General features: G+C 54.2%; 2 protein-coding genes across 5 annotated transcripts in view; both read left to right on the top strand.

The window, feature by feature from the left end:
- Window positions 1-4184, top strand: part of PCSK7 (proprotein convertase subtilisin/kexin type 7) — a 28306-nt gene extending 24122 nt beyond the window's left edge. For all 3 annotated transcript variants that reach the window (XM_061550834.1, XM_061550835.1, XM_061550833.1), the window contains exons 15-17: window positions 956-1046; window positions 1861-1978; window positions 2501-4184. In XM_061550834.1, the coding sequence (XP_061406818.1) occupies window positions 956-1046; window positions 1861-1978; window positions 2501-3046 (755 nt within the window). In that variant the 3' untranslated portion in view covers window positions 3047-4184. The remainder of the gene's footprint in view (window positions 1-955; window positions 1047-1860; window positions 1979-2500) is intronic.
- A 2195-nt stretch (window positions 4185-6379) lies between these two features.
- Window positions 6380-14920, top strand: NFRKB (nuclear factor related to kappaB binding protein). Of its 2 annotated transcripts, none has more exons than XM_061550825.1 (2): window positions 6380-6583; window positions 8686-14920. In XM_061550825.1, the coding sequence occupies exon 2, from the start codon at window positions 8781-8783 to the stop codon at window positions 13140-13142; it is 4362 nt and encodes a 1453-aa protein (XP_061406809.1). In that variant the 5' UTR covers window positions 6380-6583; window positions 8686-8780; the 3' UTR covers window positions 13143-14920. The 2 variants fall into 2 exon arrangements, with proteins under 2 accessions (XP_061406809.1, XP_061406810.1); XM_061550826.1 differs by lacking the exon at window positions 6380-6583 and adding an exon at window positions 7125-7190.
- The last annotated feature ends 1160 nt before the right edge of the window (window positions 14921-16080 follow it).

The raw sequence follows: 16080 nt of genomic DNA, 5'->3' as shown, positions 1-16080 counted from the left end.
CATGCACATTATGTATGTACATCCTGCTGTTTTTGGGTGCAAGGTGCAAAAAAGGCCAAAACACCACTTATGGATAATATTGGTCGCAAAAGCCCACGTGTTAAACTGGGTTATGCTGTACATAGCAACATTGTGCCCCCTTCTGCGAAAACTTGGCAGAGTCTTCCTGAAAAAGAGTCTTGAGACTCAGTGAAGCTTTGCTGGCTAAATAAGCGTCATAATATAATGGTTGTACCACCTGTGTTGCAGGAGTTGTGTGGAAAGTAGCCCCATCTTGTGCTTTCCATGTATGACGTTGAGATTTGTAATTCAGGCTAAGAAATGGAAATCGATTCTCGGATATGTATGTATCATGCACATCATCTCATCCATACTGTATTCAAACACCACACCACAGGTCACAACAAAACACTCACCCACTCATTCACCCAGTAACTCACCCACTCACCACACTGCAGGTCACAACAACACTCACCCACTCATTCACCCAGTAACTCACCCACTCACCACACTGCAGGTCACAACAACACTCACCCACTCATTCATCCAGTAACTCACCCACCCACTTGCCACACTGCAGGTCACAACACATTCACCCAGTAACTCACCCCCCACTCACCACACCGCAGGTGACAACACCCTCACCCACTCATTCATCCAGTAATGCCACCCAATCACCACACTGCAGGTCACAACACTTCTCTTTTTTAATTCTCTCACACTGCTGCACTTTGGAATTCTCTCCCATCATTCCTTTCCATATGTTTTTATAACCTTACTCAATTCACGAAATGTATGAACTCTCCATATCTATTAATACCTTCAATTGTGCTGTTTGTTACTGACAACTTAGCATTTGGGCCTTTGGGCCTCTTGTTTAGCAAACAGTATTTTAAAAAAACACACATAGGCAAATGCAACCCCTGCATGCTTTTCTGGTTATTCCCCTGGGCAGATGGGCTGGTGGTGCATGGAATGCTGAATTCATGGCAGCTCACTCTGTATGGGAACTCCTGGACTCCACAACACATAGAGCAGCGGAAGAGGTATACATATAAATTGTTACATTACTTGTTACTTATACGATTGTGTGTGTGGGTAATTGTGCATTATTGCTGAACTCTCTTTATTAGAAGTGTGACAATACTGATGGCAAAGATTCTGTCCTCGACAGCCAGAGAAGCTCTGGCAAGACTTATAATATTGTGTGTGTCTGACTGATGGTGCTACGTGGTGTAATGGGAAGTGCACTGGACTTGCAATGCATGGAGGTCACCAGTTCGATCTCCTGGTGTGGCAGTCGGAATAATAGTGTGAGTTTCTTAAATCCCCCTCACCTATGTTTATTTTACCAGGTAAGGCCCACTGAGATGTGTAGCTCTTTTTAAGTAGCGACCTGGCCACAAATGACTGTCCAGTGAAGTGGCTTATCATGTGGACATTTACAGGAGCCAAATATTCTAAACCTCACAACCACAGGGAGAACATGCAAACTCCAAATATACAGCAAGCGTCAGGGTCGGGATTGAACCCACGACCTCCTGTACACCAGACGAGGGAGGTAACACCTCGCCACCGTGGCCCCTCTGTCCACCCAGCAGAATAAATTGGTGTTGCCATAGTCGATTGGCAGGTTGCGTGTGGTGGGGTAAAGTTTGGGTACTCTCACCTCTTCCAAGAAGTCTGACCAATATGGAGCAGTAGTAAACACAATACGCTCTAGGTCTCTCTGGAAACTCTTTCTAGAAGCGGCCACCCTTCCACCAGCAGTGGTGGAAGCGAGCATTTGCAGGGCTGCTACTTTACCCGTTGACTGCAGTGTGTTTGTCTGTGGCCGTATCCGCTGTGCTTGTGCTGCAGGGTGGTGGCGCGAGCTATGAGCGGCGAGTTTCTCAACGACTCTTTCTCGCTGCCCTGTGACCCGGGTATTGAGCAGCCAGACAGTGCGCCTCAATTTCTGGACCCCAACACTCTGAAGGTACAACAGCATTCCGTTGTATAGCTAACAGGGTGTCTCCTCTAGACCTAGATGTGGTATGTTGTGTACACGTACAATCCTTTTGTCAATCCACTGCTGGATGGGAAAGTTTCTTAAGACCGCACTTCCCCCGGCCCTCTGTCTGCCCAGCAGTATAAATGGGTACATGACTGTCGCTTGGCAGGCCGTGTGTGGCGGGGTGAAGATGTGGTTATGCCCCCGCCTCTTATTAAACAGCCGGTGTGGAATCGTAGGCCAAATATCCTCTCGTAGATGTCCTTCCGCCAAGTGGCATGAACAAGCAATTGCAGGGCTGAAACTTGTATCTCTGCTGGTATTGGCCAAACATCCAAATTCTGAAAAATTACCTGCAAATAACTCAATTTGGATTACTCCAGAAAACGAGTCTTGACATACAGTGAGGTTTTTTTCTTGGTAAACAAGAATAATAATACTTTTATACGTAACGCACACGTTGAAGTATGTACGCAATTGTCTCCCGACCCGTCGCTGCTGCCACAGATCCTCGCACTGCTCGGCTGCTCGGCCTCATTCTGGGCCATGTACTACCTCCTGGAAGTGGTCGTCTGCTACGACCCGCAAGGGGACGCCCGCTCGGACGCCGAGTCTGGCTCGTCGACACGCTGCACCTTCGCCGCCGTCCGCCAGTTCCTCCTCCTCCGGTGTTCTCGCGCTCGCAGCGAAAACCACCGAGACCGCCATGACCAATCGGAAGAGCTCATCCCGTTGCAGCTGTCCCCGCAGAGCAATGGCGACCGTAGCCTTGATGCCGCTGCAGACGACGGTGACGTTAATAGCAGCGGCCGGCGTGATGGGGGAGAGCCGGATTATTCCCATTTCCTGGATCAGGTTCCGTCGGATGAGCGCGGGGAACAAATGCCATCCGACGGGACCTCCGACGCGTCGCCGGCGCCCGCGGTTCTGAACCTGCTGGGCTTGGAGGTCGAGCCGTCGGAGAGTTGCGCGCAGCTTGTGGCCAGTCCCCGGAGTAGCAGACGCAACTCGCAGGGCTACACCTCAGTGGCTCTGGAGCCACCGAATCCCTGATGCTGTGCACCAGATGTTTCGAGTGGGCATCATAAAATCCAGCTAGGTGGTTCGGAAACGGAGCGAGTGGCTCGCAATTGGAAGGTTGCAGGTTAAATTCCTGGTTGGAAGTTGACTCAGCCCATCCCTTGGGGGGGGTGGTCAATGAAATGGGTACCGCTTTGTATAAAAGTCAACAGTGGTTGTCCTATGGATAGTCTCACCCTTATAGGAATGAGGAAGTTTCTCCACTGACTCAGGGTTTATAAACAGGAGATTAACACCACCTCAGTGCTCATTTGAGCAGGAAATCACTTTTGACTTCATAAAATTGCAGAGCTTTATTGGGATATATTATGGATATTTGTAGATAACCTAATGGCCTTAGGGTTTGTAGATGGAGGGATCTGATCGGGGTACCTTTAAACGGGAGAGCTGGAGCTCGCCCTGGATTATATTTTTATTCGCGGTGTGATGATGATTATTATTACATACGTCTTGTTGCACGGCACTTTGTGCGGGTGGCGGTTCGAATGTGTCCCAGAGTTTTGCATTCCAATGACTTAAGTCGGCTGATCTATCTCACAAGTCTGTTGAATGTGACTGAATTATTTATGTTGCCAGTTCCACAGCCGGTTGCTTACATTTAAGAGACAAACTCTGCGTGCAAACGTCGTTCTGGGCGGTGATTTGTAGTGACCCATTTCGTCACATGACACATTCGCTAGCTACGATTGGTCGTTAGGACCCCGGTGCAGGTGGAGGTCACCAGGTAAGGGGGCCGGACTATGCTGTAAGGGGCGTGGCCAAACCACATCCTTGGTCGGCAAATTCTTGCTCAGATGTGGACAAAGCCTGTTGCGGGTGTCTTTTGTTGCGCGATTTCAAGAGTAATTCTGTGCGCAGCTGAGGAGATGGCTTGGGCGTGGACGCGCGCCGCTTCAGGACGCTGCTCTGGGCCAGGAAGCCGCCCCGCAGTCTGCTGCTCTGCACTGCTTGCTTGTTGACACTTCCAGAAAAGGGTCTGCACACCGATTATACAACTTCTCTTCGTTTTAACGGTGTAATCATTTGTACTTTGAAATCTTTTATCTGTAAAGCACAATGCACACAAATATATTGATAATTATTTTTCAATTAAAAGAGAAATCTACTTTAACTTTGCGTATTTTTTAAACAGTTGATTTTTAAGTGATATATTTGCGTCTTGAAACTAAGGCTTCCACCTGTCCTGGATATCTCAGGATCACTCTCTTTTTTCCGTGGCAGCTGTCCTGAGAAATCTGTACGTTTTGGGAAATCCAAGACTGGTTCAGATATTTGTCACCGATGTTGGCTGTGAGTGGAAATCAAACCCCGGTCGCTGGGTTTGTAGCACCGTGCGCTAACACCATGATCAATAATTCACTGCTGGATAAAGGCCTCCCTAATACGCAGCTACTTGTCAAGATCCTAATGATGCAACAAAAACCTGCACATGAGCTGATTTAATCGCTCCATCTCATCAGTTGATGTATTTTTGTACGTTTTCCATTTCTGTACATGTTGCCACTCCGTTATTCTTTTTAACCATCCCTTCATGTGTGCTGCCCAAACCCACTTACCCAAAAAGTATCTTCGTCTGTCTCTCCATGAATGAGCGTCTCCTTGTCTATATCGCTTTCTTTAACTCATTTGTATCTCCGTGTCTATCTCTCTTTGTGTCCAAAAGACAAATGGAGAGATACAGAAATACATGTCTGAACAACAGCATATTTGCATGGCTTAATCGAGAGGAATCTTTCCTATCACCTGTGTAACGCTACGTGGAAGTTACCTGGCCTATTGCTTGTTTCTGAAGCTATAGGTCTTCTAGGAGTGATGCCCTCCCTGTGCTTGTGAAACGTGGGGCTCTGGAATGGAACATCTGCACCGGTTTGAAACATTCAGGCTGGTGGTCTGCCTACGATCCATCCTGAGTTTAACCAGGCTGGATTGTGAGGGGCTCAGATCCTTGGAAGATCTGGACAGTCCCATCATCAGTGAGCTCCTCCGGCAGGCGAGCGTTGGCTTCGTCATGTAGCCCGCATACCCAGGCAGCTTATTTGGCCAGATATAGGTGGCCGAGTGGACTTTCTGATGATGGTGACAGCGGTGTCAAGATCGGCCTCTATGGAAGAGACGATCCTGGGCAGTTGGAGACAGTCGCCCTTCAACATCGGTAGGCGGAGGAGCGCCGCTCAACTCGCGGAGCACCGGGTGGCTAAAATACAGCGAGGCACCTCGGTCAAACCGTAACGTATGGGTCTGTCCCGTGAAGTCTTCTTTCGTCTGGCTTATGTAGATGCAGAGCAACCAACTTCAATTAATTGCACATTCACTACAATTTCACATTCAGATGGTCCAGCCAGACAACCGCGTCAGGAGTCGCGGAGTGTATCGCTGCGATGTCTCCGTCCTGTGCCTTGGCAGCAGCCAGAGCTTTCCACACTTAATTTTGCCTCCACGTGTACCTAGCTTGGCACAAGCGCTGCGGTAACGTCACCCGGTATACAGGACGCGTGGGTTCGACCCTGACGTCTGTATATATGGAGTTAGCATGTTTTCCCTGTGCAATTTTCTCCAGGTCTTCTGATTTTCCTCCCCTCCACATTTAGAGACGTGCGTTTAGATTTGGTGGCTCTAGATTTCTACATTGTTGAGCTATCATTTGTGCCCAGGACGATTCTGACAAAGAGCCATATAGCTTGGTGGGCCTTACCTGGTAAATACAATATTAGTATTTAATTTTAGTGTCCGGGGAGCCATGGTGCAGTGGTTAGCGCAATGCGCTACGAACCCGGTGGCCTGAGTTGGATTCCCTCTCACGACCTCGGGACCGTCCATAAATGACGTCACGCAGCTCGGCGAAGGGGGGGAGGGGGGGTTGAGAAATGTGGCGTCACATCAAAATGCGCAACTTTAAATATCGACAACACGTTCTACGTAATTAAATATACTTTTTAAGAATTGTTTTTCCTACAACATCAGAGTGCAGCGGCAAATTAAGTACGCACTACAATGACAATAGTTTAAAGCGATTTGAAGCATGTTTTATTTTTTTGGGGGGGGGGGGGGGGGGGGCAGAGCTTTGTGACGTCATATTTGAGGGGGGGCGGTCAAAAATCGTCCAAAATCGCGTGACGTCATTTATGGACGGCCCCCTATCACAGTGTCGAATAATTGAACCGGTCATGGGCCCTCCCCTAGGTCGACTCGACCATAAATGGGAGTGTAACATCAGCCCTGGGGGCAGACAGGCGACAGGGCGTGGTTACCGTGTTGGCCACCCCCCCCCTCTCAACCCGCGTGGCCGTGCCAGCACTTGCCCCGCGGTGCGGGCGAGGCTACACGGGGCCCTTTGTCTGTGTGGCGCTGGGCCCGCGCCGCCCACGCGCCGCGCTCTCGACGCGATTCGCGCCGCAGATTCGCGCCCGCCGTGCGCCGTGACCAGCAAACTCGAGCCGGCAGACTGGCAACACAAACCAGAGGCGCCTGTATCATCCCGCAGCAACACGTCGCAGCAGAGCGTCTTTCAAGGTGAGTACGACGTTTATCACCATGATTACGACTAAACAACAAGTGAATAAACACGCTCGTAATGAAGTAACAAGTTAGAATCTGCCGTTGTGCGCCGTGCGCGCGATGCGGAGCGCGGCGCAGCGCCGCGTTTCGCGGCCCGCACATTCGCCGCGGCCTGCGAGTCGACTCCGGGCGCCGCAGCCCCCCCCCCCGCACTGTACCGCCCCCCCGCACTGTACCGCCCCCGCACTGTACCGCCCCCCGCACTGTACCGCCCCCCCGCACTGTACCGCCCCCCCGCACTGTACCGCCCCCGCACTGTACCGCCCCCCGCACTGTACCGCCCCCCGCACTGTACCGCCCCCCGCACTGTACCGCCCCCGCACTGTACCGCCCCCGCACTGTACCGCCCCCGCACTGTACCGCCCCCCGCACTGTACCGCCCCCCGCACTGTAACGCCCCCCGCACTGTACCGCCCCCCCGCACTGTACCGCCCCCCCCCCCCCCGCACTGTACCGCCCCCCCCCCGCACTGTACCGCCACAGCCCTCGCCGCAGCAGCGGCGCCGTCGGCGACTCGACGACGGCGCCGCGGGCTTCCGCGTGTCACGAGCACGGTGCCTCAGTGTGTACTGTGTTGGGTCTCAGTGTGTACTGTATTGGGTCTCAGTGTGTATTGTATTGGGTCTCAGTGTGTACTGTGTTGTGTCTGTGTACAGTATTGTCTCAGCGTATACTGTTTTGTGTCTCCGCATGTATTGTGTTGTGTCTCAGCGTGTACTGTAGTGTCTCAGCGTGTACTGTATTGTGTGTCTCAGCGTGTATTGTCTCAGCATGTACTGTATTGTGTCTCAGTGTGTACTGTATTGTGTCTAAGTGTGTACTGTATTGTGTCTCAGCATGTACTGTATTGTGTCTCAGTGTGTATTGTATTGTGTCTCCGTGTGTACTGTATTGTGTCTAAGTGTGTACTGTATTGTGTCTCAGCATGTACTGTATTGTGCCTCAGTGTGTACTGTATTGTGTCTCAGTGTGTACTGTATTGTCTCAGCGTGTACTGTAATGTCTCTCTGTACTGTGTTGTTTCAGTGTGTACTGTATTGTGTCTCAGCGTGTACTGTATTGTGTCTCAGCGTGTACTGTGTTGTGTCTCAGCATGTACTGTGTTGTGTCTCAGCATGTACTGTATTGTCTCAGTGTGTACTGTATTGTGTCTCAGTGTGTACTGTATTGTGTCTCAGTGTGTACTGTATTGTGTCTCAGTGTGTACTGTTTCTCAGTGTGTACCGTGTTGTGTCTCAGTGTGTACTGTATTGTCTCAGCGTGTGCTGTATTGTGTCTCTCATAATGTGTACCGTGTTAGTACGGTTGGCTACATACGGTGCGAAAGAAGTTTAACATACATATTTAAGGAACGAAACAGGAGGATTTTTCCATAAATCTGGCTACCGCCTGATGGTGCCGGTTGTAATTTCTGGCGAAACATAAATGTTGTGGATTTGCTCTCCAACACACCGGTGTGCTGTACTAGTAACGAATTGGCATTGTTTGTGACATCCTTACTAGTTGGTTGTGTCGGGTGGTGGCGGGTTTAAGGACACATTTATATTTACGCAATCTAACCGAAAAAAACCCGTTATTATTAATGCTTTGTTTGACTGATGCGTTTATACCCACGCGGCCGTCTCTGTGCTGCTGTGCGAGAGGGGGCTTGCATAACTGGGGCCAGTGTATCTTTGTGGGGCCCAGTGAGACTCGTAGAGACCCGCAGAGGCTCATATAAACACAGGCACTTATTGGGAAACCGAGTCTATTGGACATTTGTTAAAAAGAGCTTTATATCTCATCAGATTTCTCCAGTTTAAGATACACTCAAAGATTCGTAGGCAGAGACCCAGAATTACGTTGCTTGCTTTTAATTTGTTATTTGCCGTGTAGGTTGCGGTGCCCTTTCATTGTGGTGTATGTGCGTTGCATATCCATTCTCAATTAGTTTCGAACAGTGGAGCACAAAAATAGCATTTAACAAGTAAATATAACAATGTATATTATTTTATGGAAGAATTAAGAAAACTATCCCTTTTGAAATTCACCTTGGTGTTTTTTGTATCTTTGGACAGATATCGGAAGGGACTGTGATGCCAGCGTAGCGGCAAACTGGCATTCTGCTGATTTGGCGTCTTTCCCCCGACGGCCGGACACACTCGCAGAAGCTATGGAGGCCTTGGACATGATGTTGGCCGGGGAGCCTATGGAGGATGACGAGGAGGAAGAGGAGGAGGAAGAGGAAGGAAACGGCCAAGAAGATGGCCTTTGTGAGGAGGACGACGAGACGGACGAGGAGGAGGACGACGACAATGAGCAGGAGTCGTGTGGGCCGGCCATGGAGGAGTGTCTGCTGGCCGGGGAGCTGGTGAGCCTGCCGGAGACGTTGCTGGAGAGCCCGGAGCTGTGGGCCGAGGTGCTGTCGGCCGACACGTGGCGCGAGGCCCTGTCGGACGCGGAGCGCGCGCGACTCTGGGCGCTGCTGCCCTCCTTCCCTGCGGAGGAGGCGGAGAACCGCCACGCCACCCTGCGCGCCCTCTTCTCCGGTGAAAACTTCCGGTTCGGAAATCCGCTAGAAAGCGCTCAGCGCATGTTCCAAACGGGCTTCTTCAGCCCCGAGGTAGTGCACTACAGGGCCCTGTGCCGCAAGGCGCAGTACAAGCGCTACCTGCGGCTGCAGCAGCAGCGCACGCGTGGCCTACTGCGCGAGATCCTGCTATCTCGCCACGAGCTGCTGCAAGCCGCCGCGCGGCATCAGCCCGCGGACTCGCTCAAGCGCAAGCGCCGGCTGGAGAGGCAGGCAGGCAGAGAGGGTGCCGAGGCCAGGGAGGAGCGGGTGAGGAAGCGGTTTCGCAACATCCTCAATGAAATTCGGGAGGAGTGCGGCGACCCCAATCCATCTTCAGATGAGGATGAAGAAGACCCACAGCTGCGAAGAGGAACCAGGAGCCCGGTCTCCACCACCGCCGCAGCACCGCGAGTCCTCCCTACTCTGTGCACACAGGACATGAAGACGCTGGACAGGGAGGAGATGGGGGACGAGGGGATAAAGTCATTGATGAAGAGTCACCTGGCCAGACGGAAGATTCACCCGGACGATCCGGCCCTGGACACGAGCGAGCTGACCCTCGGCGACATCCTCACGCGCATGAACGTGCCCAACAAGAAGGGGGGCGGAACCATTTCGGAGTTTGCGGGGCTCGTGGTGCCGCGGCGCCGGATGAAGGAGGAGAAGCGCCGTCGGGGAAAAATCAAGCAGGAGGGCGACGTCGCTGTGGAGCAGCCGTCCGTCTCTCCAGACGGGAGCTGCCCGGTGCAGGAGGCAGAGCTGCCCTCTGTGACGCCCAAGGCGGAAGTGCCGGAAGACCTGTGGACCTCGGAGAGGGATGGGAACGCTCCTTCGTGTTTCTTCGGCCTCCTCCGCAATCTTTTCCTGCCGGACGGAAAAGCCAACTCGGCGGCACTGGAAGAGGGTGTATCTGCGTTCTTAACCTCTCCAGCTGCTCAAAGCACCGGCTGGGTTCTCGCGGGGCAGAACTGGCAAGAGCTCGTGCCGTCTTCACTGCAGTTCCTGGCCGGAGACGCCAGCATGACGCTGCCTTCGTTGCCCCCAAATTTCGCTCCCTATGTCGACTACAAAGACAGACTGCAGCAGTGGAAGTGGATCGGCGGCGGCCGCGACTCGAACGGTGAAATGGAGGTGCTGTGCCAGCTGTGGTTGGAAACGAAAGATCAGAGCCGGTCAAAAGAGCGCGAGGAGGGCGAAATCTTGCCGCCCACGCCGCGGGTGAGGACCGACTACGTTGTGCGTCCGAGCACCGAGGAGGAGAAGAGAGTCTTCCAGGAGCGGGAGCGGCAGCGCTACAGCCAGCCGCACAAGGCGTTCACCTTCTGCATGCATGGCTTCGAGTCGGTGGTGGGGCCCGTGAAGGGCGTGTTTGATAAGGAGACGGCACTGAACAAGGCCCGGGAGCACTCCCTGCTGCGCTCAGATCGTCCCGCCTACGTCACCATCCTGTCCCTGGTTCGAGACGCGGCGGCGCGACTGCCCAACGGCGAGGGGACGCGCGCCGAGATTTGCGAGCTTCTCAAGGACTCGCAGTTTTTGGCTTCCGACGTCACCAATGCGCAGATCAACACCGTCGTGAGCGGCGCCTTGGACCGGCTGCACTACGAGAAGGACCCCTGCGTCAAGTACGATATCGGCCGCAAGCTGTGGATCTATCTGCACAGGAACCGCAGTCAGGAGGAGTTTGAAAGAATTCACCAGGCGCAGGCTGCAGCGGCGAAAGCCAAGAAGGCGTTGCAGCAGAAACCCAAGCCGCCGGGCAAAGGGAAATCCGGCTTTAAGGAGATACCGATGCTCGTGCCTCCCGAGGGAAACGCGAGCTCCCTGGAACCGTCCACGCCCCCCACGCCGACCTTGAGCACCACGTCGTTCGCCGCGGTGTCGGCACACGCGGCCATCTCAAAGATCATCACCCCCAAGGTGGAGGAGAACGAGAAGGCTCAACCGGAGAGCAAGGCTGAACCGAGCTTGCAGGGACCGAGTCCTCTTTGCCCGAGCCTCCCGGTAATGCCACAGATAAGCGGCCTCATCAAGTCGCCACAGACGCCATCATCGGAACCGCTTCCGGTCAAGAAGCTGATCCCCCCGACGCCGACGGCGCAGCAGCTGGTGGCGTCGCATCACCCAGAAGTCAACGCGAGGGCTCCGGCGCCGGACACGCCGACTCCGCACACCTCCCGCACGGTGATCATCGTCACCTCGGCAGCCCCCTCCACGCCGGCCCCGGCTGCGCGCGTTTCCACGGCGACCGTCACCGTCTCCGCGGTGACATCCCCGTCCGTGGCAACGGTGTCCATTGCCAGCCTGGCCGCCTCCGTGGCCCTGCCCGCGCCCACATTTGGCGCGGCCATCTCTGCGCCGCTCACGGTCGTCTCCAAGGGGCTGGCGGGCGCATCCGTGCACTCCGCCACCCCGGCCACGTCCGCCGCGTCGGCCGCCGTCTCCAAGGCGACGCCGTCCACGCCCGTCATCGTCTCCGTGACGGGCACGGGGCCGTCCGCGCAGCTCAAGACGCAGACGGTGGTGAGGAAGGTGTCCCTGGGCGCGGGCAAAGGGGTGACCGCGTCGAATCTGCGCATTCAGGGTAAGGACGTGACGCCGCTGCCCCTGAGCACCGTGTCGCTGCCCCGGGGGCAGCAGGTCACCCTCACCACCGCGCTGGCCGCGCTGCCCCGCACCCAGACTGTGCTGCGCCTGCCCCACGAAATGGCCGCCGCTCTCTCCAAGGGGCAGCTGACCACTCTGAAGGTCACCCCCGAGCTGCTGTCCTCGCTGGGGGTTAGTCGGGGCATGTCCGGCACAGCCGTGCTCTCCCCGCAGGGCATCCTATCGTCGGCCACGGTCATCAAGGCGACGCCGGAAATGCCCGACCTGGATTCCTCGCCCGGGGCCGCCGTGAAGATGCTTCCTCGCCCGGGGCTTGCCGATCCAAAACCCGGCGTAGGACTTTTCCCCGCGAGCGGCGCCTCGAGCGCCGCCACGCTGTTGAAGTCCGTGACCGTCTCTTCCCTGGCGGGCCTCGGCCACGCGCAGACGTTTCTGCGAGCGGCCATCTCCACGGCGTCGGCACCGGCGGGCGTCGTCAAGTCCAGCTTCGTGTCTTCGGGCGGCATAACGTACAGCACCCCGCCGCACGCCAGGTCCACCGTCACCTCCTCGGTGCTCGCCACGCAGCCCAGTCTGGGCGGCGCCGGGCCGGCCACGGGGATATCGGGAGGCGTCGCCAAGCCGGGGGCGGGGACGGCCGGCATGCGGGCGATGCCCGAGCTGGGCATCATCGTCGGCGCCGGCGAGGCGCGGGCGGGCGACAACGCCAAGCGGGCTCCCACCGTCACGTCCGCGCGCGGCCCCCTGGGTGCGGCCGGCGCGGCCGTCGCCAGCTTGGCGTCCATCGGCCTCAGGCCCGCCCACGTCACCGCCACGGTGGTGTCCCACGCGCCGTCGGCCAAGGTGACGGGCACCATCACGCTGCCCATCTCGAACCTGCAGGTGCTTGGGCAGCACGGCCATGCCAAGGGGGGGCTCATCACCGCATCGGCGATTCTTAAGGGCAGCCTGCCCACCTCCGGCCTCGGGGGCCTGGGCCGCAACATCATCCTCACGACGATGCCGGCCGGCGCCAAGCTGCTGCCGGGACACAAGCCGGTGAGCTACATCACGCAGCAGCAGCTGCAGCAGCTGCAGCAGCAGCAGCAACAGCTGCAGCAGCTGCAGCAGCAGCAGCTGCAGCAGCAGCAAGTGCGCATTCAGCAGCTGCCACAGGGCACCGTGGTGTGCCCCGCCGTCTCCATGCCAACCGTCGTCATGACCACCGAGTCCTCCACCGACAAACAGCCGCCGGCACAGCTGCACAGTGCGACAGCGCCGCAGCAGCAGCAGCAGCACATCACCATAGTCACGCAGGCACAAGCAGCACAGCCAACGCCAGCTCATCCAGCGCAGCACAGCAAGGAGAAGTCGTAGCTTCGGTGGCGCGTGTAATGCCCTGCACAGATCAAGTTATGTGTAGCAACTGGGATGCTGCCGGAGTGTAATGGCTTGCACACTGGGCTTGAAATCCAGAAGTCGCCGCTTTGATCTCCCGACACGGCAGTTGAAACAATGGGAAAGGTTTATTAAAATCCCCCCTGTCCCACCGCCGCCGCCGCCGCCTTTGTCAATGCAACAGTCCCTGAGCAGTCGATCAGAAAGTCACGTGTTGGTGTGAAGTGTGGGTACTGCCAGCTCTTCCAAAATGGATGGCCATCATGGAAGATTCGGGGCTGTCTGGAGCTCCCTCTAGTGGAGGCCCTTCTGCCAACAGTGGACACGAGCAAGCAATTGCGGGGCTGCACTTTCAGCTTTTACAGCAACAGCAGTTGTGGAGTGGAAGAGCGAGTGACGCAGGATGTAAAATGAGGGCAGCGCTTGGCAGTGTGAGTGCAGACACCACCTTAATGGCTGGCAAAATGTAGAAAATTCTTTGTCCAAAATAACAATTATATTGTTTGTTATATTTATTTTTTTGTTTGTATTCCTCTCTGAACTCTTTCTCTTTGAAATGAACATTGCCAAATCATGTTACACATATTTGGGCATCAAAGCCAGTCTGGATTAACCGGTACAGCACTTGCATAGATGGTGTTCTTTCAAAGTTACCTTTGCTAAGGGAAGAGCGGATACGTTGATGTGGATGTTAAGCGATATGGGTGCTCAACTGTCAGATCGGCCAAGGCTGGCTGGTAGTTGTGTTTGTTTTTTCTGCACATCTGTGTCATCCGTTGTGTAGTTCTGCATTGCCTATGCCAGGGCACCTATGCAAAATAAAGATCGCTTTCAATTTTACCTGCAGAGTAACATTCCGAACTGATGTCGTGTTGCACGTCTCGGTCAGCAGAGAATGTGTGGACCTAAACATTGGTTGCGGAATACTTCACACGGCACGTGTCGAGGTTGCAAGTGACCCGATCCTTGCAACAGAGTTGAACCCGTAAAACTGTCAGATTTCTTAAAACATAACTCGCGTCCGTTGTACAGAACAATCGTTTCAAAATCATCTCGGAAACCCTTTCAAGTAAATTCTAGTTGTGCACTAAATGACTAAAATACAATACATTTGGAATAAAAAATGTGCAGTAATTTTAAGTTTGGATGCAATCACTTGACTTTAACATTCCTCGTGTTCCAACTGTTTGCTGTTTGGCCAACTTGACATGTCCATCGTAAAATGTCAGTGCATATTGGACTCCGCTGTGGTTTGGAGGCTGGTTCATATTGGTTTTTATTTACAACCCTGTGTCAATGCACTGTTAGATGAAGGCCTCCCCATGTCACGGTAGTTATGGAGGTTTTTTGACCATACTTTACCCTACTGGCCAGTGCATGTTAGTGAATGTGGGAAGGTCGGGGCCAATTCAGATATCACTCTCGCGACTGATGACAGCCGTGGCCGGGAATCCACATCGGGTTACAGGGTTCGTAGTGCGGCGCACGAACCGCACCATTACGTTTAGGCACGGTCAAACAAAGCCACAGCCAAGAGGCATCGCGAGCCCTTCATCCAGCGGTGGATTGACAAAGGGCTGTTTCATATTCCACACGAGAAATTACCATCTGCCCTGTGTAGCCTCATGATGCATATCCTAACGTGTCGTTTATTTAGCATGTCCGCTTTAGAATTACAACCGTTGCTTTTGCTGTAAATTCCTCCAATTGCTGTTGCCTTAAGGGTGCTGCTGTTTCTGCGCGGATTGCTCAGTAAATGTTGCATTTGTGGACATGGCGACCAGCTGTTTATCAAACACTTGCTCCAGCACATTCATCTCGTGAGTTGTCTATTCCTTGGGTAGCTCTCCGGTGCTCTTTCAGGTTGCACCTCGTGTTGTTCAGCTTGATGTCCGACGTTTCGCTCCACGTGATTGGAGCTTCTGCAGCAACTGGAGAAGCTTCAGAACTGAATAAGCACCCAGCACGTGGAGCGAAACGCCGGACGAATGCCAAACAACACTCGCCACAACCAGAAAACACATCGTTGGGCTGTACGTCGTGACCGTGGAAACCCACGCAGTGGTTTTCCTCGCGTGAACTGGAGAGGCGGCACAAGGGAAAAACTTCATCATGAACAAGGTGCTGTGGGATTGTGTGGTGCATTTCCCAAACGAATGGGTGGGGTCAAGGCCGCCTCGAGTTTGTGTCTCCGCAAGCCACATGCCGTGTGTGTAACCAGGTGCACTTGGGTTGTTACAATAATCCGGTTGTCAGTTAAATTATTCATGGTCACTATTTTATTGAAATTGTAGTCCTCTAATTGCTTTAAATCGGTGTGGAAGGCCAAAATATTTTCAATATGGGCTCTAGAGCTCCCTCTGTTGGAGTCCCTTCAAAGACAAATGACCCCCGTTTTGCCTGAACAGACTGTTGGGGCAAGTTGTGTAAGTGAGCACCTATAAAGGCCAGATCGGCACACGATGGGGTTGGTTGCCAGCACTACACCTGGCCCCCTTTATCTTCTGAGTGGCGACGTTTACACACCGCGCCAGGTACTTATTTGAGGCTGGGTCGATTTAGGGAAGGACCTAAATCGACTCAGCCTCAGGTGTAGGTCGTGAACAGGAACCGAACTCGGGTGGCCGGGTTCGTAGTGCAGCCTGCGAACCACTACACTAACGCTCCCGCACGGGATTCACAAACCCAGACTGACCAGCACGGTTAAGTATGGTCAAACAAGCCTTGTGGATGGCGTAGCGTGAGGAGGTCTTCATCGAGCAGTGGGTGGACACAGAGCCGGACGTTGTCTCGTAACGACGCAGTGTGAGGGTCATAGACCTCGCTAGACGCGATGCCAACGTGTGCTCGCGTTCACTGTGCTGACCCCCCACACTGATGGGTCACGTGGTGCTGCCCGCTCCACTCATGGGTCACG

This window comes from Lethenteron reissneri, chromosome 13 (genome assembly GCF_015708825.2).
Source record: "Lethenteron reissneri isolate LAM-NWPU_2019-01 chromosome 13, ASM1570882v1, whole genome shotgun sequence".
Taxonomy (NCBI): domain Eukaryota; kingdom Metazoa; phylum Chordata; class Hyperoartia; order Petromyzontiformes; family Petromyzontidae; genus Lethenteron; species Lethenteron reissneri.
Note: the sequence above shows the minus strand (reverse complement) of the source record. Positions and strands in the feature narration are given on the sequence as shown.

Bases quoted from the DNA above. Each gene is read 5' to 3' on its own strand.
- NFRKB (XM_061550825.1), top strand. From the start codon at position 8,781: ATGGAGGCCTTGGACATGATGTTGGCCGGGGAGCCTATGGAGGATGAC.